At 35.6% G+C, this 24,221-nt stretch overlaps 1 protein-coding gene across 49 annotated transcripts in view; it reads left to right on the top strand.

Moving 5' to 3' along the window:
• The window catches only part of CLASP2 (cytoplasmic linker associated protein 2), a 145,416-nt gene that overhangs the window by 88,189 nt on the left and 33,006 nt on the right, over positions 1–24,221 (top strand). For 9 of the 49 annotated variants that reach the window (XM_088166449.1, XM_088166409.1, XM_088166430.1 and 6 more), the window contains 11 exons: positions 776–853; positions 1,423–1,590; positions 4,149–4,204; positions 5,355–5,525; positions 9,169–9,192; positions 11,950–11,967; positions 13,900–14,001; positions 19,049–19,219; positions 20,124–20,231; positions 23,022–23,084; positions 23,746–23,852. In XM_088166449.1, coding sequence (XP_088022575.1) covers positions 776–853; positions 1,423–1,590; positions 4,149–4,204; positions 5,355–5,525; positions 9,169–9,192; positions 11,950–11,967; positions 13,900–14,001; positions 19,049–19,219; positions 20,124–20,231; positions 23,022–23,084; positions 23,746–23,852 — 1,066 coding nt within the window. Of the gene's footprint in view, positions 1–775; positions 854–1,422; positions 1,591–4,148; positions 4,205–5,354; positions 5,526–9,168; positions 9,193–11,949; positions 11,968–13,899; positions 14,002–14,136; positions 14,164–17,088; positions 17,116–19,048; positions 19,220–20,123; positions 20,232–23,021; positions 23,085–23,745; positions 23,853–24,221 lie in introns of all 49 variants that reach the window. The other 40 variants (XM_088166404.1, XM_088166346.1, XM_088166371.1 and 37 more) reach the window with 14 other exon arrangements.

The following is a 24,221-nucleotide window of genomic DNA, read 5'->3' as shown; positions in this document are numbered from 1 at the left end:
GCTTAGGCTGGAAGACTTTTTGTTGTAATGAGTAAGAGCACACTGTGACTTCTCCAGATAGATGGGAAAATAGTACATGCATCAGTTCTGCAGGATGGTCACAGGGCAAGAGCAAAGAGACTAAAGGGCATCCAGAAAAGGCTCTGAAGAATTCATCCAGCTCCACAGTCACATTTCTGTCCCCCAGGGTGCTCCTGAGAAAGGGAATAATGGGGAAATAATTTATGTCAAAATGTCTAAAAAAGCCCACAAAACCCACCACCTCTCCCCCACCCCCAAAATAACAAACCTCCCATCTAAAGCTTACCTTGAGTTAAAACTTGTCTTCGCAAGTTTGTGTTCTGATGGGTACTTTGCTGTTCGTTGAACTTGTATTCAGATTTAGAGCTCGTGTGCCAAAAGCCTTCAGAGCTGAAAGAAAACTTATAGTCTTAATTTTTCCCATTTTCTTACTATTAGTGTAACAAAGGAAATAGTTTTTCCATTTCAGGAAGGCAAGTGACTTGAAAAAAATATTTTAAAAAAATTTTTAAGTGTGATAGGTGGACATATGTCAGAAAAGTAGATTAAAATCCTTTTAGATTGAAGGAGTAAGCTGACCTAAACCTTTACAGTTATGTCATCGGTGTGCTTAAGTGTTTGTTTACTGTGTATTTTGGAAAGAACTAGCATTGCAGCTGTTTTTTACTTGGTGAAATGTTAATTAAAGTGTAAAATCTAAGTTCTGCTTAGAATTTGGAGTAGCAAAACAGCATGAAGAATGTCTTTCTTCTAGGCATGCAGCTGTCTTGGTTGAAACAATCAAGAAGGGCATTCATGATGCTGATGCAGAAGCAAGAGTGGAGGCAAGAAAGTGAGTTTTGATTAATTTTGCTCTGAAAAATTGCTTGTGCTAAATGAGTGATAGAAGACTAATCCAAGGTGAGATACTGTCCATGGCTGAAAAGGACATAAGTTTCTTCGAAAACTGGCATTTCTGTCCCAAATTACTACCTAGTTTGTTTTGCAAAAGTTTGTTGTCAAAGCTGAGTCAGTCAATACAGTTGTTCAGCATTTGATGGCTCCACCAAAAGAAGAGTTTGGAAGATTAATATTGCTGCATGATCATTCTCCTGTCATTAATTAAGTCTTTAAACAACTGCAGTATTTTGACTAGTGAGAAGGCCAGAAAACAATTCCTTTTGCTTCCCCACACAACTGGTAAGTGAATGTGAGACATTCAGATATATTTAAGTTATTTTGAAAAGATTAATTGAGTCAGTGTAGCTGGTTTCTTTTCTGACTTGATGAGCATTGTTGCGTGCTTTACATACTCTCAGTTCCTTTCACTCCCATCCATGGTTCATTCTGTAATCTCTACTTCCTGACTCCACTCTTCAAAGAAAATACTGAGCATTTACATGTGGTTATTCTTTCTTGCAGGGCTTATCTCGGCCTTAGAAATCACTTTCCTAGTGAAGCTGAGACTCTGTACAATTCTCTGGAGCCGCCCTATCAAAGAAGCCTTCAGACCTACTTGAAGAATTCTGGCAGTATAGCATCTCTTCCTCAGTCGGACAGGTCATCTTCTAGCTCACAGGAGAGCCTCAAGTAAGGGTCACTTCACTGTTTCTGAGCCAAGAAACAAATGCAGTTTCTCAAAAGCAAATTACCCAGATTCCTGTTGAATACAGAAAAGCCTCAGTTTTATTTTGTGACTTCTAATTTTTTTAATAAAAATTTCTTCTATGATGTTTTGTTATATGACAGTGTTACCCCAGCAAGGTGGAAAATACAGGCAGTCTTTACTGGGTTTTGGCTTGCTGTATTCATGCATTAATTCCTTAAGAGCTGCCTTAAACACAAAAATACCTTCAAGGTTCATATTGATGTCCAGCATTCTGAAGCACTGAATAGGTCCAGGAAAGCTATAATGATGTTACTCCTTTTTCATCTCTTTTCACTGGCAAGCCTGAAAAAGGAACATCTACAATGAGATTTATTGGAGATTGATTTGGGTTTTTTTTCCCTGTCTTCACAGTACTGAATATGTATTGGCAATATTTTGCAGCTCTGCCAGTTACTACAGGCTGGGTCTGTGCTGCAGTCAGTGATATATTAAAATGCATAGAAAATCTTGAGCTGAATAAATTAAAGTTTTCTTAGGTACCAATAGCAAAAGGAGTCTACTGGCTTTTTAGCAGATATGTGAAGTAGTAGAAATAGTAGTATATGGTGATTTTTACCTTTAAATGCTAGAAAGCTTCCTCCAAGTATTTCATCCCTTTGGTATTTCAAAACCAGAGAGCTTGTCTGCTCACTTTTGAATTGAAAGCAAAAACTGCTTCTCTCATATTGGAAGTCACTTTTTTGGGTTGTTGGGTTTTTTTTGGCTAATGCCTTAAATACCAGAAGATTACCTTATCTTTCTTATGATAATTGTAATTATAAAAAATGTTTTTAAAATAATTGTCTGTGATCCAAGCAATTGCCAGCACTTAATTTTCCACAAATGTTTATTCAAAGATTAAATATTCTATTTTAAATTCATCTGTGTTCCCCATCTGAAAATAAAAGTGCTGTTAATGAGTTACTGGAAGTATACTCTTAAAAACTAAATTACAGGGAAATTAGAATCTTAAAATACTCTTAAATCTTGAAATGTTGCTTCACATATTGCAAGATATGTAAGTGTTACAGTACAAAAAGTGAAGGGTAAAATAAGAAATGAACAGAAGAGGTAATGATACTGGAAATTAATGGAATTTTAGTTGATTTATTACTAACTGCATTCAGATGGATGTTTTTACTCTGTTACCCAAAATTTTATTTCTGGCTTTTAGTATAGATACTGAATTCCTCCTGTATAGGCTAAATTAGGAAATACGGGTATGATTTTACTAAAAGTCTGATCCTCTCTGATTTTTGACCTTCTGAACGTACATCTCATACAGATCATTAATCCAAAATTGTTTCAGAGAAGATGGAGGAATGAGAGAAAAATGTGGCGACTTCTGCCTACCTGGGTGAAACTTCTTAGATAAAATGTTAATTGCAGTAGATTGTGGCAGTTGTCTGGGACTTCTGCTTGGAGCAAGTTGTAAGGTCAAGATGCACCGAGGAGCTCTACCTCAGCCTCCTCACCTTACTTGAGGCAAAGTACCTTCAAAACACTAGTTAGTCGTGTCAGAAAAGCAGGTTTATTCAGAATAAGCTGCAAAACACATGTTCTTCTGTGAGGGTTTAGGTAATGGTGCTGACTTCTATATTACTGCTGAGCGCCTGAGCTAATAACTGAGGTAAATACACAATATGAGGCATCTCTTTTCTCACCTGCTCTTAGGTTTAAAATTAGAGGAATTATTTTTACTGAAGCTGAGACACTGAGTCAGCTTGAATTTGACTATTGATCAAATACTCAACTATTTCATCAAATACAAACTTTCCTGTCAACCAATGAATACGCTATTATATTTTCTTCTACCAGTCTTTTTCTTTTCTCTGGTCTCTCCAGCTGCATTTTGCTCTTCTAAACCAGGCCAAAGGATGGACTCACAATTAAACTTGACTAGACTGAAATATGGTGCTTCAGTAACTACTCCTTTTGGCAGTGAAAAGGAAATGAAGATAAAACAGAGGAAAAGACATGGGCTTTTTCTCCTTTTTTAATTTATGGGAGCCACTGCATTCCAACAGGGGAAATGGAGTCTAGGTGCTTGGAAGCATCAACATTTAGTTTTTTAATTTATAACTTAATTCTTGAGACATCTAGGATTGGACACCACATAATGTCTTTCACAAATAAAGCTTTTTGGGTAGCTCTCACTGTTCTTGTTTGATGGCTGATAAGATCAGCCCTGTGGTTAAAATGTCATACTGACTACCTTAAATGTTTCTGTGACCAAGTCTGGAATGCCTGAACTTTGCTAACAAAGTGTGCCTGTTGGTAGCTGAAGGATTAGTGCTTTGTGATTAAGATGTAATTTTATAAAATATAAAGGATAAGATAATTCTGGATTTATCATCATTCTCTATTTAAAGTATTTTTTTCATAAAATATGCTGAGAAGGTTGAAGGATAGAAAAGAACAGAAATTTTGTTTTTCCTCTTTTATTTTTGACTTTTGCATCTGATACATGAGACTTACTGGATTTATTGACTTTTTTCAGTCGGCCTCTATCATCTAAATGGTCTGCAGCCAACCCAGCAAGTCTTGCAGGCAGAGGTAAGGTGGTAGTAATGTAATGCAGTGCATAGTTATTGTTCTTCAGGTTCTTTGAATTAGAAGTTCTAAATACAGCTTGAAATTTGACTGTATCAGCATTTACCCTATTTCCAACATAAATAATGGTATGTGTCACTACAAACTGTACCTGAAGCTAAGATTGCCTCATACTCAAGTCGCATTTTTATGTAGTTTTAACTGTTGCAAGTATAAGACATAATTCAGTTTTAACTGATCATCTGTCCTGGAGTTTTGTCATGGAACAGTCACTCTCAGAGAAACAAAACATTATTCTTTGGTCTGTTCATGATTAGGCTTATGGCTATTGGAAATTAAAGACTGACTTTCTCTTTCATCTATTCCCATGTAGCTGTTGCTCTTTATTAATAAAGAAATAAAAAAACAACAGCCAAACTACATATTTGTAATTCAAAGAGTTTAATAATGTGTTTAGTTTTCAGAATTTAATAACTTCAATGTCTTTTTCCATAATGTCTTAGTAACTCTTTAGAGAATCATTAAGCTGCTTTTTACAAATTGACTGTAATTAAGAGTGGATATTGAAACTGATAAGGGAGACAAATTTAGAAGACCTAAAGCAATGGTTAAAATTAAGAGAATAGTTAAAATTCAGTAAATAATAGGAAGTGAATATGAAAACACTAAAGATTAGACCCTAAAGCATTTCAAAGTATATATTCAGCTCACCTGTCTGTGGCTTTACCTTAGCTGAAGTGTGGGAATATTTTCTTCCTTCAGTTTCTCAAGGAAGGATGTGAATTTTCTTACATTTGTGAATCATTCAATAATGTAATAAATCACACAAAGGTTCAGAATTGTCATTTGTGCTAGGATGGGAACAGAAAGTTTGTTTTAAATAATGCTACAAATTCATGTTGAATTAAGATAAGTACTACTGTAAAGCAAGCTGTCCTTTATGTGCAGTTCATGGCAAGACCAGGTCTAGTTTGCTTTTTAATCTCAGTAATTCTTGGTTTAATACTAATTTAAGCTTTTTTACATATTTTTTGTGCTTTCTTGCAAGCATGCTGCGGTAGTTGAAGATGTTAACCTTTTAAATATCATTCATTTTATTCAATATCAACTCCTTTCTTTTTTTTTTTTTTTTTTTTCTCCCCTTTTATGGTAGTGTCAGGCAGCAGCAAGGGCATCCCAAGCCTGGGTACCCTGCAGAGGTCTCGCAGTGACATCGATGTGAACACTGCTGCAGGTGCAAAGGCTCGCCATGCTGCTGGACAGACAGCTGGAGCTGGGCACCTCTCAGCAGCCGGGCTGCCCCCAGGGTCCTATGCCTCCCTAGGTAAGGGAAGCACCTCTGCACTTCTCTGAGAGGTTCTTGTGATTTTCTTGATCAAAAAATTACAGTGCCGTGCTCATATATTTAAAAAGCAGTCATCATAAGTAGCACTGGAGTGTCGCAAAATAACCGATGTTCTGAAGTTTGCAAACTTCAGGTTTTTTGCAAATTTCAACTAAAATTGCAAACTTTCATAGATGCTGTATTGTTCTTGTGCTAGAAAAATGCCAATGCAAAGTGTGTGTCCATACTATACTCTTCGAATGTCTTAATCTAGAATTAATAACAAGTGTTGGAAGCAGTGGTATCTTCACTTAACAGTATGTGGTGATCATGCCTTTCTTTGTAAAAGTAATAGGGAAATGAGTGTGAGAGCTCTTGATTTTCCATTTTTCTTAGCTCTTCAGGTTTTTTACAAGAGTGCTAAAGAGATACCCTGGCAGTAAGAGATGGCTTCTTCATGAAATAGAGAAGTGTTTTTCACAATAGCTTCCTACATTGAGTTCATAATTTCTTCCTAAGGGCATTGATGGAACTTTGTGTATACTTTACCTAGCTGACAATCTCCACTGATATTTGCTGTTAGACATAGAAAGTGCTACAAGTGGTAAGAGTGCAGAAAAGTATTTGATAGTGATGGTGGTGGTGTAGGTGCTAGAACATCCACTAAGTAGCAGTAGTAAAGGACTTTGAACTGTTTTTATTCTAAATGTTTAGCTTATCTGTGCTGTAGGAATAGCAGTGGGGGAAGACAGGTTCAGTGTTCACAAAACTCGTTTTTTCTTCTCAATTTCTGTGCCAGCTAGACCATCAAGGAGATACATTTTCCAATTTTAGTATGGGCCACAGATGATCACAAGAGACAAAGAAACTATATAGTTCTGATTTGCATTTTGTTTGGGTAGATGTTAGCTTACATGTAGGCTGTGGTTTGTGAAGGTTTTGGTTGTGCTCTTTATAATCAAAACTTAAAAGCTATCTAAAATTAATTGATTCTTTTTGTTATCAGGGCCCGCTTGAAATGCTGTGAACAGCATTTACTTTAGTGTTAATTTAAAACGTGAGCAATCTCGACTTTAAAGGAATACTTGGTACTTGGAATAGCAGTTTTGGATGTGAGCTTCCTCTGGTGCCCACAGAGGGGCAGCAGAGCCTGCTGGGTCGCAGATGGACTCCGACATGAAGCTACTTAGTGGAGGGGGTACACCGGTGGTTCCCCGGGGAAACTGTGGATGCCCCATCCCTAACTCTGTTCAACACTAGGCTGGATCAGGCTTGGAGCAAACCACTCCAGTGGAAGGTGTTCCTGCCCACAGTAAGGGGGCTGGAACTTGATGATCTTTAAGGTTCTTTCCAACTCAAACCATTCTATAATTCTGGAGCTGTCAGTTCCTCCTAACTTAATGTCTAAAAGCCTGAGATATGTGGGGTGATTATTTTCCAAGATGAGAGTATTGCCTGGTGTGTTTTGATGTGCAACAAAACATAATGAACCTCAGACAAAGCTGGCATTCAGAGAAGTAAAAGTAGCGCAGAGCATGGTGAGAGAGGGAAAAGTCAACTGGAAAATGAAGAGATAGATCCTGCTCTGTTAATGTCTTCTTTATGCTGCTCAAATGAAGGGACTATTATCTTAAGCCTTTCACAGAAAATTAGCTGTTGATTGGAGTATTGGTTTGCTTTTAGAACATTTTAAGCAATATCTGATTCATGCCAGGAATTTTATAAGCAAGGGTTGAGAAGGGCATGCATAGAGGTTTCCAGTGAAGTAAACACTGGTGGATTTATGCAGGAAAATAACAGAAATAGCTTATTCTCTGTGGTCGTTGTGACGCATACAGAAAGAGAGAGACACAAACACACACCTGACTTCAAGTTGGTCGAGCAGCAAAAGACCTCTTTATTTACACAACATGACTATTTATGGAAATCTAACAATGAGCATGGATTGGACAGTGATGATGAGACCTCTCGACTCCACTGGTTCATCACAATGTCAATCCACACTCACTTCCTCCAAAGAGGAATGCAAAACAATTCTGTTTACCAGAAAGAGTGTGAGAAAGTGTAACAATAATATGTCAACATCAGAAGGTCAAAAACACCAGGGCAACAACTCTCTTAGTAATTTATTGATTGGACAAGTGAGGATGGGGGAGAGGAATAATAAGCAATAAGTCTCGGTCCTATTCATTTGAAGGATTTCAGTTGCTGGAAAGCTTTACCTTGCTAGCAGATGCAGTCACATAGGAAGAACAGTGTGATGGTCATTTGAACTGACAAAATAGCGTAGGTACTGGCAAAGAACAGTAGAAATCAAATGCTAGTTCAGACATTGAAAGAGCAATAGTAGTCAAGGAGACCAAGGTTTGTTTGCAGTCACATAACAGCAGTACCGCTTGACTGATCTTGGCTTAATCTCCTAACAGGTTTTTGACTGTGGTAAGGTAATTTGAATGATACATACCGTGTAGACAGTGTTATTGTTGTTTGTTGTGGGTTAGCTTCAAAATATTGTTTACTCCTGGTATTCTGAAGGTAACCTTAAAATTAGTGGGATGGAAATCCAAGCAAGTGCCATGTTTCAGAAAATGGGCTAATTTGCAAACTTGTTCCCTCTTCATTTTAAGGGATTTATTTATAGTAGCCCAAATATGGAAAATTAAATGACAGAACTACCAAGCTAATGCTGACCATGGTCCAAAAAGGCCTAGGAAATGTTGCTTTCTTTCCGTAATGCTTTCCACTTCCTTTAGGTGTTGCAGTCAGTACCAAAATAAATTATATTGTCTCCTAGACCTTGAATTTATTTTCAGTCTAGCTTGCAGAGAAACATTCACCTTTCGCTTACAAAGCTACCAAATTTAAAGCCTCAGAAGGCTAGAAGCTTATAAGCATAGTAGTCCATAAGTGTGTTGACGTATCTCTTCCCTTTTCATTATTAATAGAAGAACTCTTGCTTATTTATGATTTATTAAAAGACTGTTCTAGAAGCAAGAGGATACCTTTTAGTTATTTTAAATGTTGACTATCTTTGACGTCCTTAAGTGTTAATGTCCTTATTGAGGAGGCGTGAGCTGTAATTATATATGTTTTGTGCTAAATATTTTAATTTTGTTACTGTCAGAGTATTTATACACTACCTTCCAGCTGAACTGGTAAATATTTAATGATTTTAAACCAGAGTGAAACTTTCTCTCGTTTTTCCTCTGTCTTAATTGTGCTATTTTTTTCCCTCCTGTCACTAACCCCAGGTGGGGCTTCATGCTCAGAAGCAAATTTCATAAGAAGTATAAATATGTGATTCAGTAATGAAACAAATATGTACGAATGCTTCAGTTACAGTTTACACCAAGAATAAAACCGTTTATAAATGTTTTACTGTAAGGGTTTTCTCAAATCTGGGAAATACAGGATCAGTATCCCTGTGCTGGGTACTTGTACCCGGTTTTGTAATTTTGTACCTTGCACTGAGCAAAACCAACTTTGCTTAAGGTAGCTTATACATCCATTAATTAGATAAATATGTCTGCTGTATTTAATATTAATGTATTTTCCTCAATTAATGTTTTATGACTCTGCTGTGAGCACCTTTATTCTAACACACTAAGTTTTCTGTATTTCTCTGCCTGCTTTTTCAACAAAGAGGATACTTCTGACAAGATGGATGGTAAGAAATTATTTAGTCTGTCTTCTAATTCTATTAAATATCTAATAAAGTGTCTTTTATGTAAAAGGATTGATGTTTAATATATTTGTCTGTTCATTAACAAATTACTATGCTGTTTCCATTAAATCCTGTGTAATCTAGATGTCTTATTATATGTGTTATTGCTGTATTTGTGAATTTTGTGAATGTTTGGTCTCTATCAGCAATGTTATGAGAAATCTGACATTACCCTTCTTTTTTAAAAGAAGCTCTGTTAATTACAGAGCAGTTTAGTAATTGTTACATGCTGATTTTAACTAAATACATGCTTTTAAAATTAATCTGCTTCCAGTTTATTCCATAGTTTTACACGTAAAGTAATTTTTTTTACTTAGCAGAATAGCAGTGAGAGAGCAGAAGATGTTTGACCACACAAGTATAAAAAAAGGCAAAAACAAAAAAAATTTCCTCTATCAAAATCTAGTCTTACTACGTAGCTTTAAGTGCCTCTAAATTCTGTAGTACAATCTAATTCTATTAAAGAATCATTTGTGAAGAAGATCTACCTGTTAAAATAGCTTACCAAGTATTCCATCTAAGTTTTAGCACTTTCTTTTTCTTAATTCACTCTGTTACAAACACATGGAGGGACTGCAATGCAGTTGAGCTATTGTCTATTTCAGATGTGTGCAGATAATGCTTCACATATAATAAAATGACAGTCCTAGCCTGCTCCTTGTTGATTGTAGTTCTAATTTATTGCTTTGGAGCACTTAACGAACACTTAACAAGTTTGCTGCTTACTTAATATTTTGTGTCACATATTTATTAACTGTGCATGTTTGGAAGAATGAGTAGTTCATTGGAAGCAAATGTATCTCATAGAAATGAAAAGAGTAAGAAGGTAGATCTCTAAACCAGAATCCTGAATAATTTCGAAACACAGATGCTTCTTGAAAGAATTGGAGCTGGTTTCGAGCACTGAAGATGTCAAGACTAGTTTAATAAAATGAGGGGTATTTCTACTGGATAGTAGAGTCTGTATTGCTTATTTCCATGTTACATTTCCTTAGGCTTCATGTAGTAGGCTTTGTTTATAGCTGTTACTTATGGCAAATCTTGAGCTTTGGATATTGTCACCAAAAATAAAGGTTCTTAGGTCCATGTAGGCCTAAGAAACATGGCCTTTTCTTTTTCTTCTGTTGTGACCAGAAGTCACAACTAATGATATATTGCACATTTCTGTTTAAAACCAGCAAGGGAAGTGCTATACAGTTGATCACAGTAACAGGATGGGGTTTTGTTCCAGAGGTTATCTCTAGATAAGGTCTGCAAGATGAAATGAAAACAGCTTAGCCATCCAGCTGTAGTTGTATGATACAGCTGTTCTGATCTAACCACCACCAGGACGAACTAATCATTTTTCAGTTTCCCACTAACCTTGTCCACATATTTTTTATCTTTTCTTTTTTAGTACCTTGTGATATTACATTATTGATTACTGTAGGGAAACAAACTCCACAGAATTGATTTCATGAAAGTGACTAATATTCTGTTACTTAGTTTTTGGAGCTGCCATGGTTAGCTGCCATCCAGACCAGATGGTAGGACAAGGCTGAGAGCAAAGAGAAACAGAACCACCCCTTTTAGGGACAGCTGTCTGTTAGCCTTAGGCATTGCGTAGAATCTGCCTTCCAAGATCAAGCTCTGCAAGACTGTTGGATTTGGAGGGGTAGTTCAGGATTTGGGGGTTTTTTGGTTTTGAGTTTTTGCAAACTGGCAAATTTGATCTGGAAGACTTTGAGGCACTCCTATGTATATGTATTACTGTAACTGATTTTTGTGAAGAAGCGTTGAAATATACACTGAACTAGGTTTTTAGAGGGAATTTTTTAAAAATAGTTCAGTGAAGATACTGTAACATGAGAAAACAAATCTTCCCAGCAAATCTAAATTCAGGCTAGCCAAAGACACTAGCAGATGTTTTTATCATTGTAGTTCTCTTAAAAGGCAGAAATGGTAGAGAGTGAAAATAAAGGTGGAGGTACCCTTCAGTTTTTAAGGAGCATTTAACATTTTTATTTTAGTAGTATATATTTTATTCTGTAATAAGATCTATTTCAAAGGAACTTAAAAGAAGGACTGCCAATGAGGCAGGGTCCCATCAGTACTGATGGGAGAAAGGCTTCTCTGACTCTCACGTTGTCAAAAATCAAGCCTTTTTAAGCTCGGCATACTTGTCCAAGTGTGATCTGATTTCAGAAAGCTCATATTCCTTCCATGTCTCTGAGCAAGACTTGATCTTGTACATGTGTATCTTCAAAGTAATCACAGGCTTAATTCAGAGAAATCCTCCTTGCTGGCAGTTCCTATCAAATTGTCACTGTCCAGTGTGAGAAACATTGTCTGTGTGTTTTTCTCTGAGGTTATGTATAGTAGTATGTTTTGTATTTTCAGAAGAGCTTGCAGTACAGTATTTTTAATGTCTGTTTTGATCTGTATGTAATTTTGTTGACTGATCTCATAGATATAATTTTTTTCAATTGACCTTGTGGTTTGGAAGGCAGTGATGTGCATTATGTTCTTGTAAATTGCTATCAGTGTAGCATGGATATTTTCTTGATAATTTTACTTCAGTTATGGTCTTGCAACATAAAAGCTTTAGCTCTCTTGACTTGATAAAATTTGTCAAGATTCCCAAGATTAATCTCAAAAAGAAACTTGAAAGACATAGTATTGTTCGGAATATCATGTATTTTATTATTTTTTTCTGTTTAGGATCAGCTTCTGAAGATGGTAAGAAAATGCTTTGTTAGACTAGCTAGTATTTTCAGCTTCATATTTTCATTGATACAAATGAAGCTTTAAAAGTAGAACCTTGTGTTTCTTGGGCTTTGTGGAGGTTCATAACAGATATGGGCTTATGGACTAACAGCTTATGCATCTAATACTTGGTTGTCATGTACTATTTTTAAAATTCTTTTGCTTTTATTTTAATTCTCAATTACTCATCTGAAGTCTTAAGTATCATTGGTTAACATTTATACTGTGAAAATACGGGGGCTTTAATTTTATGTCTGTTTTTTAAAGCAAATCTTGTCACAGACTATTTCATCAAATGTGTTCATGCTCTGGGAAGCAGGTGCTACTATTAGTCATCTCGTTGAGACTTGGAAGCTAATTTTCAATCTGTTATTAACATTTAAACCTGCTGTTAGTGAATGGATGTTGAGACTCTAAATGAGTTAGCAGTTCATTTAACTCAGAGACACAAACTGGTTTATTTTACATTGATGAAACTGAAACAGGTTGCAGGTGATATTTTAACATAGTTTTGGAATAGTGGCACTCTGTATTCCTAGGTTTTGGGCCAAATTCTGAATGCAGTTTACATGCCTTGCAGTCTCACAGCACTCAGTGGGAAAACATTGCCATTGCACGGGGATAACTAGTAGAGTTTGGACTAGTTAATCTAACGATTCCTACTAAGCCTATTATTTACTAATAGTTTAGTGAACAGCCTCCTTTATCCTGATTCTCTTTTTATAGACTCTCATCTGTGGCTGTTCTCTACATGGATGAATAATATTAACTTGGTTGGTCTCCAAATTCTACTGTGGAAAGCCTAAAGAAGCTAGAACTAAATGACAGTCTGTGTACCTAATTCTTTTAGGTCAAATACTGACTCAGCATGTCTAGACGATATTTTAATTATGCTGTGTTTCAAACTGTTGAGCTTGTTGAGCTAGATCCACCCTGTTCTTTTTGGGGTTTGTTCTTGCAATTTAGAAGAATTATGGTTAGCATGAGTTTGGGTTTGATTTTATTTTTCTGTTGTTTGAGAGGTTGGCTTAGGAAATGTAGTATACAATACCACTGTTTTCTCTTATGAGTGATCTTCCAGTTACCTATAATTCAGATGACTGAGGTCTTCCTTTCTTTTATAATTTCTTTGTATGTGCTGGATGTTATGAGGAGCATGGCTAGCAATGCAGAAAGGTTTGACCAAACCCAAGAGAATATGTCATTTGCCATTTGGCATACTAGAGAAAAGTGAATCTCTTGTTTTATTTGTAGATAGTTTAATTTGTCTCTTGCTTGGCTTTTCTTTCTATTGGGGAGAGTAGTATTTCTTTATATCATGTTGCCATGAGAAAGACTTAAATGCAAAATGCTCTAGAAGGTTTGGGAAATCCTGTAGAAGTCTGTATGACCAGGGTCAGGAAAACAGTAGAATCTTCAGTAATAAAAATAGCTAGTATTTAGATTTCTAAAAAGAGGAGTGAAGTTAGGAAGAAAGCTCAGAATCCTATTCTGTAGTTTTATGACAGCAAAAGTAGAATTACAAGCTCAAGTAATCATGTACCTGATACAGCAACATTAGTGTTTGCATTGCATTATATTGAGTAAACTTCCCCTTTTTTTAATGTAATCAACATGTATTTGTTGGAAGGAAGAACTAGCTAACCCCAGGAGGTTGAAGGTGTAATGTGCAAATTTGTTTGCTGAAACATGTAGCATCAGAGGAGAAGTATTTTGCTTCCTTAGCTATTAAATTCCTTAAGGTGTTCAAATTTCTACTAATTATCCCAAGCGAATTGTCACCAGTTGAGTTACATTGTGCTTCTTTTATACGCAGAAACTTAAGAAAATATTAGTAAGTACGACTGATGCTCTGCTTCCTACCTGGCAATGAAAAACTGATTTAATGCCATTTTTCTTTTCTAGGTCGTATACGATCAAAGCTCTCGACCCCTTCTGTTGGTATTGGAAGTTCTAAAGCAGATTCCAGAGGACGGAGTAGAACCAAAGTGGTGTCACAATCTCAGCGTATGTATTTTCTGTTTGTCAGTTATACGTGATAAAGAGGCCAAATGCTTAAGCATTTATTCATTGATCAATGGCTACAGTCAAAGTTAATTTTTTTTAAAAAGCTATGTACTGAGTTGTTGTTCTGTACCTTAGGTTCATCATCGCCAGACCAAAACGAAGGTATTTTTTTTCAGTGTTTTGAGTCAGTGGTATTTGCATGCTTTTCTGATTCATGTTGTTTTTCTCTAGACAAAATACTAGGTTAGATCTTAGTTTGCCAATTAAATTAGATAATGTAGTAGGAACAAATTAATTCTTAAATTCTGTCTTCAATTATAACTTCTCAACATTCTTTTCCCCCCTTTTCTGACTTTCCCAACATGAAAGGCCAATAAACATGGACTAGTAATAGAGAAGAATGGGTAGGCTGAAGGATGTCTTTATTGTTGCCTGTGAGACCGAATTTTTCATTTTAAACAAGTCTTATTTTAGCCAGAAATACCCATTTTCACTTTAAGCTAAGCACTGCTGTAGCTCTTGTATATAAACTCCTTTTTTTTTGTATTATAGCTCTTGCCTTTACTTAACTCTTCTATGAAGGAAAAATATGACCCCTCCCATTACAATCAGTTACGTAGCTTGTGTTGAGTCAAGTTTAAAACAAGCAATTTAATGTGTGTCAGCTAATCCGCAGTAATTTTCTGTGTGTGTTTAGTAACCAAAGCAGATGCAACATTTTCAGTCTAGCCAAGCACTCAGTCATTAATTAAAAAGACCTGATTACCTCACATTCTTTGGCACTGGCTGACCTACAGCAATTCATCCACACATCTGATGTCTCCAACAGACATTTTCTGACTAAGCTCTGTCGCGTTTTCAGATTCTTATCTTTCTCTAATTAGGTGAAATGCAACTACATTAATGAAAGGAAGACAAATGCACAATAAAATTAACTTCCCACTTGTACGAATTGTCAGATCTAATGTTCTAAACCAGTAAATTTCACCACGTTTAAGATTTTCAGTAGTTATTTTGCTATCACTAACCATATCTACTTTTTTTAATAAAACCCTTTAATAATATTTTTAATGGCAGAAGCATTTGTCTTCATTGCAATGACTGCATCTGTCATAAATAGAATGATTTTAGAAGTTTAAAAAGCAGGTCGTAGTTGTTTTTGTCCTGTTAGAGTACTTGCCATTCGGTTTTGCATAATTTCGTTTCCCAGCAAGTACAGTTGGATCAAACCTGATCTAGTGTTTGGTGGTTTTCGGAAATAAAGCTTTCAAACAATGTGAACAGATAAATGTTCAGCAGAATTCATAAATTCAGTAGAATTTCCCCTAAGTGCTCTAATCCCAGAAGTATTTGTGAAATGAGAGCCTGAAAATGAGTTTTTATTGGCTGGGACAAAAGTTCTCTAAAACTTGTTTTGCACTACACCACAAGCAAAGAATATGTGAATAATTTAAGAGGGAGGGAAGGTAAAGTTCCTTCTAATCCCCTTTTCCCCTCTATGAAAAGTAATTAGCAGTGTCTGTAACAATTTTTTTCATTAGTATTAGGAAAGTTTGGAATAAGCGTTTGTAAAATAATTTGAAAATGCTTTTGTATTTTGAAAAATTTTGAAAATACTTTTGTATTTGGAATAGTTTTGATAAATTCTTAAAAAGTGAAGATGTTTGATAAATGTCTGAGAGAGGGGTTAATTTAGGTAGCAATATAATACTTTAGTGATGATCACTGTCATATAACATTAAATAACTGTATATCCAGAGAAGTAAAATTAAGCCTTTACAGGTTTTTTACTAATGACAAGGGTTTTTTTTCATTGTTACACAGTATTAATGTCTAAAGAGATAAATTGATATTGAGATAACTAGATCTGACTGCATATGATGATGTGTAAAAATTAAGTGCGTGAATGCATCCTTACAGCCTTTTATTACTACTTCTATTCAGAACTGATTGCTTCAAATAGCTCATTATAACCTGTCAGTGGGGGAGAACAAGAATTCTGAGATGTTTTAAGGAAGATAAACAGGGCAAATACAAATAGACAGGCAAAGGAGAATTCTCAGGCACTGTATGCCAGCTATTTGGGTGATGCTTCTTTATGTGACTGGAAATTTTCACAGCATTGTGTGAAGCGTGATGCTTAATATCTCCATATAGGGGATTGTTTTAGTTCCCCAGCTTATATAATGAGAGAATAGCTTCATATTCGATTTAAGCTATTATTTTTTTTAAAAAACCACTGTAGCACAAATGCTTTTGTTAATTTTTGGATTACAACTCTTTTGTTCAAAAATCATTTTATGAAGGACTTGCAAATTTGAATGCTTTTACAAATTTTTTTTAATGGTTTTAAAAGCCCTTTTATATTTTAAAATTAACTTAAAGTAAATGCCTCATTATTATATTCTTACCTATGGGAAAAAATGGTTACATTTTTTCCCCTCTTCTTTCCGGTTTGGTTGTCACATAATTCAACAGGATCTGCTAAAATCGCTTTACAGTCAACATTTAGAGAGTTTATGAATGGAAATAAATTTTTCCTTTTATATTCAAGATTACTTTTAAAGAGGAAAATGAAAAATTCTATGCAAGTCTTTTCAGTTGTGCCATTGTGAATTTGGTTTTTTTGTTTTGGTCATCTACCGCACCTGCAGCTCCGTTCCTTTACTGTTGTGTCTCAGAAAACAAAGTTTTGATCTTGTGTGTAATTTTTGTTCAGCTGTTGAACTTCTTGAGCCTTTTTGGCAATGTAATATTCTTTTCAAGTAATATGCAGGCTACAGTTTCATGCTTAGTTGAAATTTAATTCTTCAGTGCTGAGTTGTTGATTAGAAAGCTGAAGAGTTGTAATTTGCTTGTGCAGCTTTGCTTCATCTGCTTTATACATAGCATCTGAGTTTAATTCTTCAATTATGGAAGCTACTTAATAGCACTGCTTTAGCATAACCCCCTTGTGGCTTTTTTTCCTGCGTGAAATAACTAAAGCTTTCTTATTTCCATTTGCCATTCATTTTTTAATCTGCTCTGCTCCCTCCCTCTTCGTGGATTATAAATCCCTACCCTTATCCTGCCTTTACACTTGTTCAGGATCACAGTCTGCTAACCCCATTGGTGGTAAGAGTCTACAGAGTTCATGTACATATCATTGTTTGATCACCTATTTGACATATCTCATTTAAGGACCCTATTCAGCAGAAATTCTGGCTGGCTTTTTTCCATATGCTGCGCACAACTTAATTGAGTGTCATCCTTATGTAGAAAGCAGGAGAGATGGGAAGGTTTGAAATAGTACCTTTGTAATCTTTCTTTCATCATTCAGCTCACTTAGATCTGCTGGTACTGGTAATATTGACAAGAGTATGCTTGTACTGCTACTAGCATGGTATTTTCAGGCTATTTAGCTGCATTCAGTTCGTTTACACTGCAGTGGTACACTTTGTAGATCAGATTATAGAAAGATTAAATAAAGTATTAGAGCAAGAGGTTGCATTTCTTCTGAATATTCTGAGAACGGTAAGTTTTTTCAGATTTCTGACCTACTGAAGAAAATGTACAAGTCTGCAGTGCAGTGAAACTTTCTACAATATTTTTACTGTTTTAAAGCGATACAAAACAGGGAGAAAGCTTGGTAATATCAGATCTAAGTTGAAATACCCTGGTATGAAGAAACTGTCAAACCCTTAATTTTTGCACATCACAGCAGTTTTATCGGTTTGCTTATTCTTCTGTTGCTATATTTTTTTCCAGGCTATATAATACTTTATTTATCATTTCTGCTGAATAGGTCCATTGTTTGGAAAAGGGATTTTGCTAAATAATCATTTCAAGTTTGAATTCAAACAATGCATCTGAAAAGTATATGCATGGTACATTTTCTTAGATTTCTCTCTTCCACCCAGCATATATTTTATTTTGTTTGAGATTTTGGTTTTTTCTCATATAGTCAAGCTTTTGTCAACTTGGATCTTTTTTTCAATGTGCCTCGTGAAAAGTTACCCATGAAATTCACTTGAAAAGTTGCATGTTGTCTGTAAATCTGGTAGCATAACTCTGGTCATACAGTTACCTGATTGTATTTTAAAGATTAATGAAAGGTTCAAATATGTATGAAATTAGTCTTTGGTTGAAATTCTATTTTGCTTCTTATTTATTTTATTTATTTCTTTCTTTATTGTAGCTGGAAACAATATATAAATATCAACTGGTGATATAAATCAGTTACAGCTGGAGAAGAATGAATTCTTTGTTTAGAACTTAGAACTTAAATGTTCTGTCACAAAATTAAAGATAAGTGACCAGAGTTTCTGGTAGTGATACAGTAGTATGTTGTAGTATGCAGTTTTATACACATACGTAGTATGTTATAATACACAGTTTTAATTAACAGAAATTTAAGACAAATATGTCTTAATCAATTTTTTAGCATGCTTAAAACTAATAGAAGATTTTCTGTAATTTGTGGGGTAACCTCCACAGAAATGTACATGAGTACTTTAATTGTCTTCAGGCACATTTTACTTAATGTCAGAATAGTGCTTGAAGACCCCATGCTTTTTTTAAGAGTTTAAATGTTAGGGAAATCACATTATTTAGTTAAAACATTGGTTGCATCGGAAGAGCTGGGATAATTATGAAATCCTGGTTTAAAGTTGCTCCCTTTAGCTTTCTAACAGGTTTGTTTTTCTTTATTACTAGAGAATGTCATAAGTGAGACCACATAGCTTAAAAAAAACGAACACAGGAGCATTCATTTTAGGGACGGTGGAACTCTTGACAAAGTCTACAAATAATAATTGTGGTTTCTTGAGCTTATGTAGTGCTAAATACCATGTCAAGTGCTTCCTTGCATTGATAATTTTAACTACCTTGTATGCAGTACTGTAAGAGCTCGGACCAAGGCAATCTATTTCATGCTTTTACCTTTTAAGTTTTTCCTGATCATTTCAATCTACCACCACCTTCCTACTAACTTACGGTATTATTTTCTTTTTAGCCACGCTTGTTTATCCACTGTGGTGTTACTAATATTTATTCATTCTGTCTTTAGCTGGCAGTAGATCTGGGTCTCCTGGAAGAGTTCTGACAACAACCACACTTTCAACTATGAGCACAGGAGTTCAGAGAGTGTTTGTGAATCCTGCAGCTGCACAAAAACGGAGCAAAATCCCACGAAGTCAGGGATGCAGTAGAGAAGCTAGTCCTTCTAGGTTGTCAGTAGGTAAGACTCACTAAATAATTCTTGGTTTTTTTATAGCCCTTCTTATTTAAGTGCTGGATATCTACGGCTGGTATTTAGTTATAGATGGATGAAAAGAATAGAATACAATGTAGAATGTAGCTCTTTTCTTAGACTAGTTTTTGATACACAAGACAGTTTTAAACTGAAGCTAAAATTTGAGGGTTTTTTTATTAGAATGTTGTAGTTGTTCTTTTCCTCACCTCCCTTTCTTCCTTCTCTTTTTTCACTTCTTGCCCAAAATAGCCATATCCTTTGAATGAAACTGTGATACCATTTGTAGAATATATTCTTCATTACTTCATGTCTTCTGTATGTGCACACATATAAATGTTACGATACTAGAATGAAAGTTACATGTCTTCAGCCTCACTGTATGATTCAATTACACTTTATTGCAGTGTTACTGAAAAACATCCGTTGATTTTAACAGTATTGATGCTGTTCTTCCTTTGTATTTTTTATTTTTATCCTAGCTGCATAACTTTTTTTAATTTTCCATCTTTAGAAAGTTGTGGGGTTTTCCATTGGTGCTACTATTGAGTAACTTGATCTTGAGCACAAATTCTGAATCATTACTCAATGTTACTTGCTTTTTCTCCATCCTTTCCAAAGGGTCTTTTAACCATTCTGTAAAGTATTGGTAAATTTCCATTTTAAGCTGTGCAAAGAAATAATTTCATTGAACTGGCTACACTTAGACTAATCTAGCACAATCAAGAAAGTCTGTAAAAAAGATTATGACTTAAAAAGAAACATAATCAATGTCTTTTCTTAGGAATGCATCTTTGATCTTACTGCAAAACAGAATTGCATTAAAACTTCAAATTTTCTTATGTCTTCTCCCTTCTGTGCTGCTGTTTGTCTGCACCCTGAATCATACTAGCGCGAGGCAGCCGCATTCCTCGGCCTAGTGTGAGTCAGGGCTGCAGCAGAGAGGCCAGCCGTGAAAGTAGCAGGGACACGAGCCCTGTCCGCTCTTTCCCACCCCTCGGTAAGTACTTTGAGTCCTTGTCATGCATGGCTGTCCCTGCCCTTCGTTACATGCAGCTAACAAATTCTGTGCCTCTTTCATTTAGCTTGTAGCTGGCTACTGTGTTCTCCCTTCCTTTGGCTCTCTCCCTACTTACCCCAGTGGAGAATAGACTAATGTGTGAATGGGCTGCACACGGGAAAAATACAGGCTTTGCTAGACTTAGTCTGAAATATCAAGTCTAGAGGGGTGTATGATGCACAGTGTCTAGATGCCATTTTGAAAAGGCACTCCTTTTTGAAATTACATATTTCTCTTTTCATTGCAGCACTCATTGCTTGGGTACTTAAGTGCAGGATCAGTTGTTGCTCAAAATTTTCTACCTAGTCAATGAATTATTTTAGTGTGTAAGGAGAAAATAGACTTGATTTTATGTCCCCTTAGCTAAATGGTCAGCAGCTTATTGGTCTGACACAAATTGCAAGGTTTTGCAAGATTATCAGTCTGTTTCTGAGATGTCAATGAGGCGTAAGAATATTAGTTTATAATTACCTTAATATGTTGGTTAAGGATTAGGGAAGGTTTTCATCTCCCATGTATCCTTGTCAAGGTGACTACATAATTGACAGTTAATTTTGCTTAAAGTGCTTTTACATATTGGGTTTGTGGATTGGGTTGATTTTTTTACTTGTTTGGTAACCAGATTGTCTCTGTGCAATTGAATCTAAAATAGATCTGGTTTTGGTGTTACCCTTGTCTGAAATAGTCTTCAGTATGTATCCTTCTTATTTGGCTTGTTCAGTGTAGCTACAGTTAAGGACTTTATAATGCTAGCTGTTAAACATAGTCTGAAAATAGTAAATCTCTGCTTTCTATCTCAAATTGAGGCACCCAACTATACTCTTAATTAGCACTGGACATAGGTTGTGGTCTGTTAGGGCTTCCTGCCAGACATGATTTTATTGGGAAAGTAGATTGCTTGAAAGCTATTTCAGTAAATAATGCTAGTTTGCCCAGATATTGTTTAATTTGAAAGTGATATTAAAAGTAGATGTTACGTAGAATCCGTTAAGAAACCTATATCTTTTTTCTAAAGCATAGATCGAAGATTGTGTTGAAGTACACATGTACCTTCTGTTCTTATAAAAATAAGCGTGTTTTGCAGAACTCTTTGTGCTTCTTTTGCTGCCTTATAGCTTGATTTCAATTGCACACAGGCACGATGAGATTTACATTTTGTAATTGGGTGACTGCTTGCTATCTTAAGAAGTCTATATTAGGCAATACCATGAGATGTGTTGCTGGGATAGATGCCGCTGGAAGTTTTATTCTTATTTAGGTAGTTCAGTTTTATAATTCAGGTATCAAAACAAGTACCTATACTAGTGAAATAGGTGGACTTGTCTGATAGCACAGAGAATACAAAGTAATATGTATAGGAATCCAGCACTGGTTTAAAAAAAAAAGAAGGAAATTATACTGGGAATAAATGAAGATTCCTTTTAGAATGACTTTTTATTTGAATGATTTAAAATGTCATTCAGTGTTTTTTTGGTACAAGTGAAAGATGAAATAAGGCAGATTCAGCTCTGTGTAGGGCTAGAGGCAGTTTGACATGGGAGTGAAGAGGGGAATGTAATTTCTATTATCTCTCATTGTCACAGAAATTTTTGCTTATGAGCACAAAATAAAATGGATTTTATCCCCCTTTAGGGTATAAAATTACCTAAATGCTACATAATTGCTTCACTGTATACATTGGTATGAAGTGTTTATGTAATCTCACAGCTCAGTATAATGTTATAAACTGGGAGATAAGAGCCATTAATTTACTTTCGTTAAATATAGTCAATATTAGATATCAAACTAGTATAATGTCCATATTTTAGCTAAGAAATCATCTTATTGTGAATCCATTTAAAGTCTTTTGATTCATCCTTTAAAAAAATGCAACAGCAAAAGAAAATACTTGACAATTCCTGCAATATGAGGGGAACAAAGAATATTCTTGAAAATGTGTTTTGGAATGAGGTATGTTTCACCCGATATATAGTGCTTTTTTTCACTCTCTTAAAAATTTGTCCAACATATTTCAAATGTATGTAGGGGCAGGAGTCATTTCATATTTCTTACCTGAAGTTTGACTATTTAGTTTTCAGCTGAATCTTTAATTTTCAGGGCTCATTGATGGGGAAGTAAGGGGAAGGTTTATCCCATTAATGCTTGTATTTAAAGAGCTGGCAGCTGTGATGTCATATTCATTTACATGGTGGTGAGTTTTTACTGAGGTTGAGTTGTCTGCAACATAGGCAAGAATTCAAGTTTGTAAAAGTCATCAGCTGCCAGCACAGCAGGTTTGTGCAGGAGGCACTTTTTGCAGATAATGTTTGATATGTGAGCTCTGGCTCTGACTTGAGCACACAGAATTTAGTTCAGTGCACAATGCAAGACCAGTGTCAGTGCACTAGTTAGTAACCTTTTAGGTATTTCTGATGTTTCTGTTTGTGTGTGTGTGCATGTGTGTCTGTGCACCTTTTCTTCTTTGAAATTAAACATACTTGCTTTTACCCTGCTCTGAATCTTGTAAATGAAAAAAAAATTATGCATGAAATGTCCAGAGTACATACAAACATGTATAATCATATTTGGTATAATCAAAGAACTTCTCTGAAGTTTTGCTTCTCTTTAATATTTAGTTTCTTGTGTTTAAGCTGCATCTTTTTATAAATATTCTCTTGTTCGTCTGAGCAGCTGTTGCAGCACTTTGATTCCATGGTCATAGATAGGGTTTATTTAATCCTATTATTGCAGCTTCCAGACATCACTCCAGATCTACTGGTGCCCTCTACGCTCCTGATGCTTATGGGGCCACAGGTGAAGGATGAGTACCCTTTGCTGTCATCTGTGCAGTCATCCTGGATTTTTTTCCCCCACCTACTTGGTTATTCTCATAGTTCAGTTTTAGAAAGCATTATTTATATTAATTTGAGTTTTGTGGTTTTAATAATGCAGATAGATGTGTTTATGTTGCTAGATTTTGTATCCACCCTCATCCCCAAGGTTAATCCTTCTTTCCTTAACATTTTTTTACTTGCAGAAGAACTTTTTTTAGTTTCCCATTTTTTAGTGTTTGTAGAGCATTCTTTATGCATGTAGTTTTCTAACCAACAGTCTCAGTAGCCTTCCTCTATTGTATTTGTTTTCTCTCTAAACGAAAACAAAAACCCAAAATGAAGAAGACATTAATCTTTTAAAAAAGCAAAACCTTTTTCAAATGAAACCATTGTTTTATAGGGGTTTATCCATGTGATGTTGGAACAGAATGTTTGTAGATGACTGGCTTTTTACTTGAATTTTTACTTTTGTATGTACCACCAAAGATTTCAGAATGAAAATGGTTATTTTATCCACTACATAATTTATTAAAAATGTTAAGCAAATTCTTTTCTTCTGCTTGGGTTTTTATAAGTGTTATTTACAACACAGCTTTCTATTGTGATTGAATTCTTTGTATTTATTTTTGTTGTTACAACAGGTACTGGCTTTGGAATTAGTCAGTCGAGTAGGTTGTCGTCATCAGTCAGTGCTATGCGAGTTCTGAACACAGGTTCTGATGTGGAAGAGGCAGTAGCAGATGCTTTGGTAAGAATCTCACACTTACGTTGTGTAGGTTACAGGCTCTTTATATGTATTTGGTTCTTGTACATTCAGACAGGAAACAGTCTTGGACTGTCATTTTGGGAGTGGCTCAAAGAGCCACTTGAGCAGGTAGAGCTAACCAGCAGTTTCTCACAAAAGCCATAAAACTTCACGATATGTTGAAGGCTTGTTAGAGCTGGGAGAAATGACAGCTAAAGCTCTACCTGAAGCCTGAGTGCCATTTAAAGTTTTTCTATCTGACAGCAGGTGAGATCGATGCTGAAGAGAGAAAATGGTAGCTGGGCAGCCAGGCCCCACACAGCCACTCTCTCTCTCTCCCACCACTGGCATGTCAGAGAAAGAATCAGGAGG

Source organism: Sturnus vulgaris, chromosome 1, assembly GCF_052056855.1.
Source record: "Sturnus vulgaris isolate bStuVul1 chromosome 1, bStuVul1.hap1, whole genome shotgun sequence".
Taxonomy (NCBI): Eukaryota; Metazoa; Chordata; class Aves; order Passeriformes; family Sturnidae; genus Sturnus; species Sturnus vulgaris.
The sequence above is the reverse complement of the archived record's forward strand: the minus strand, read 5'-3'. Positions and strand labels throughout refer to the sequence as shown.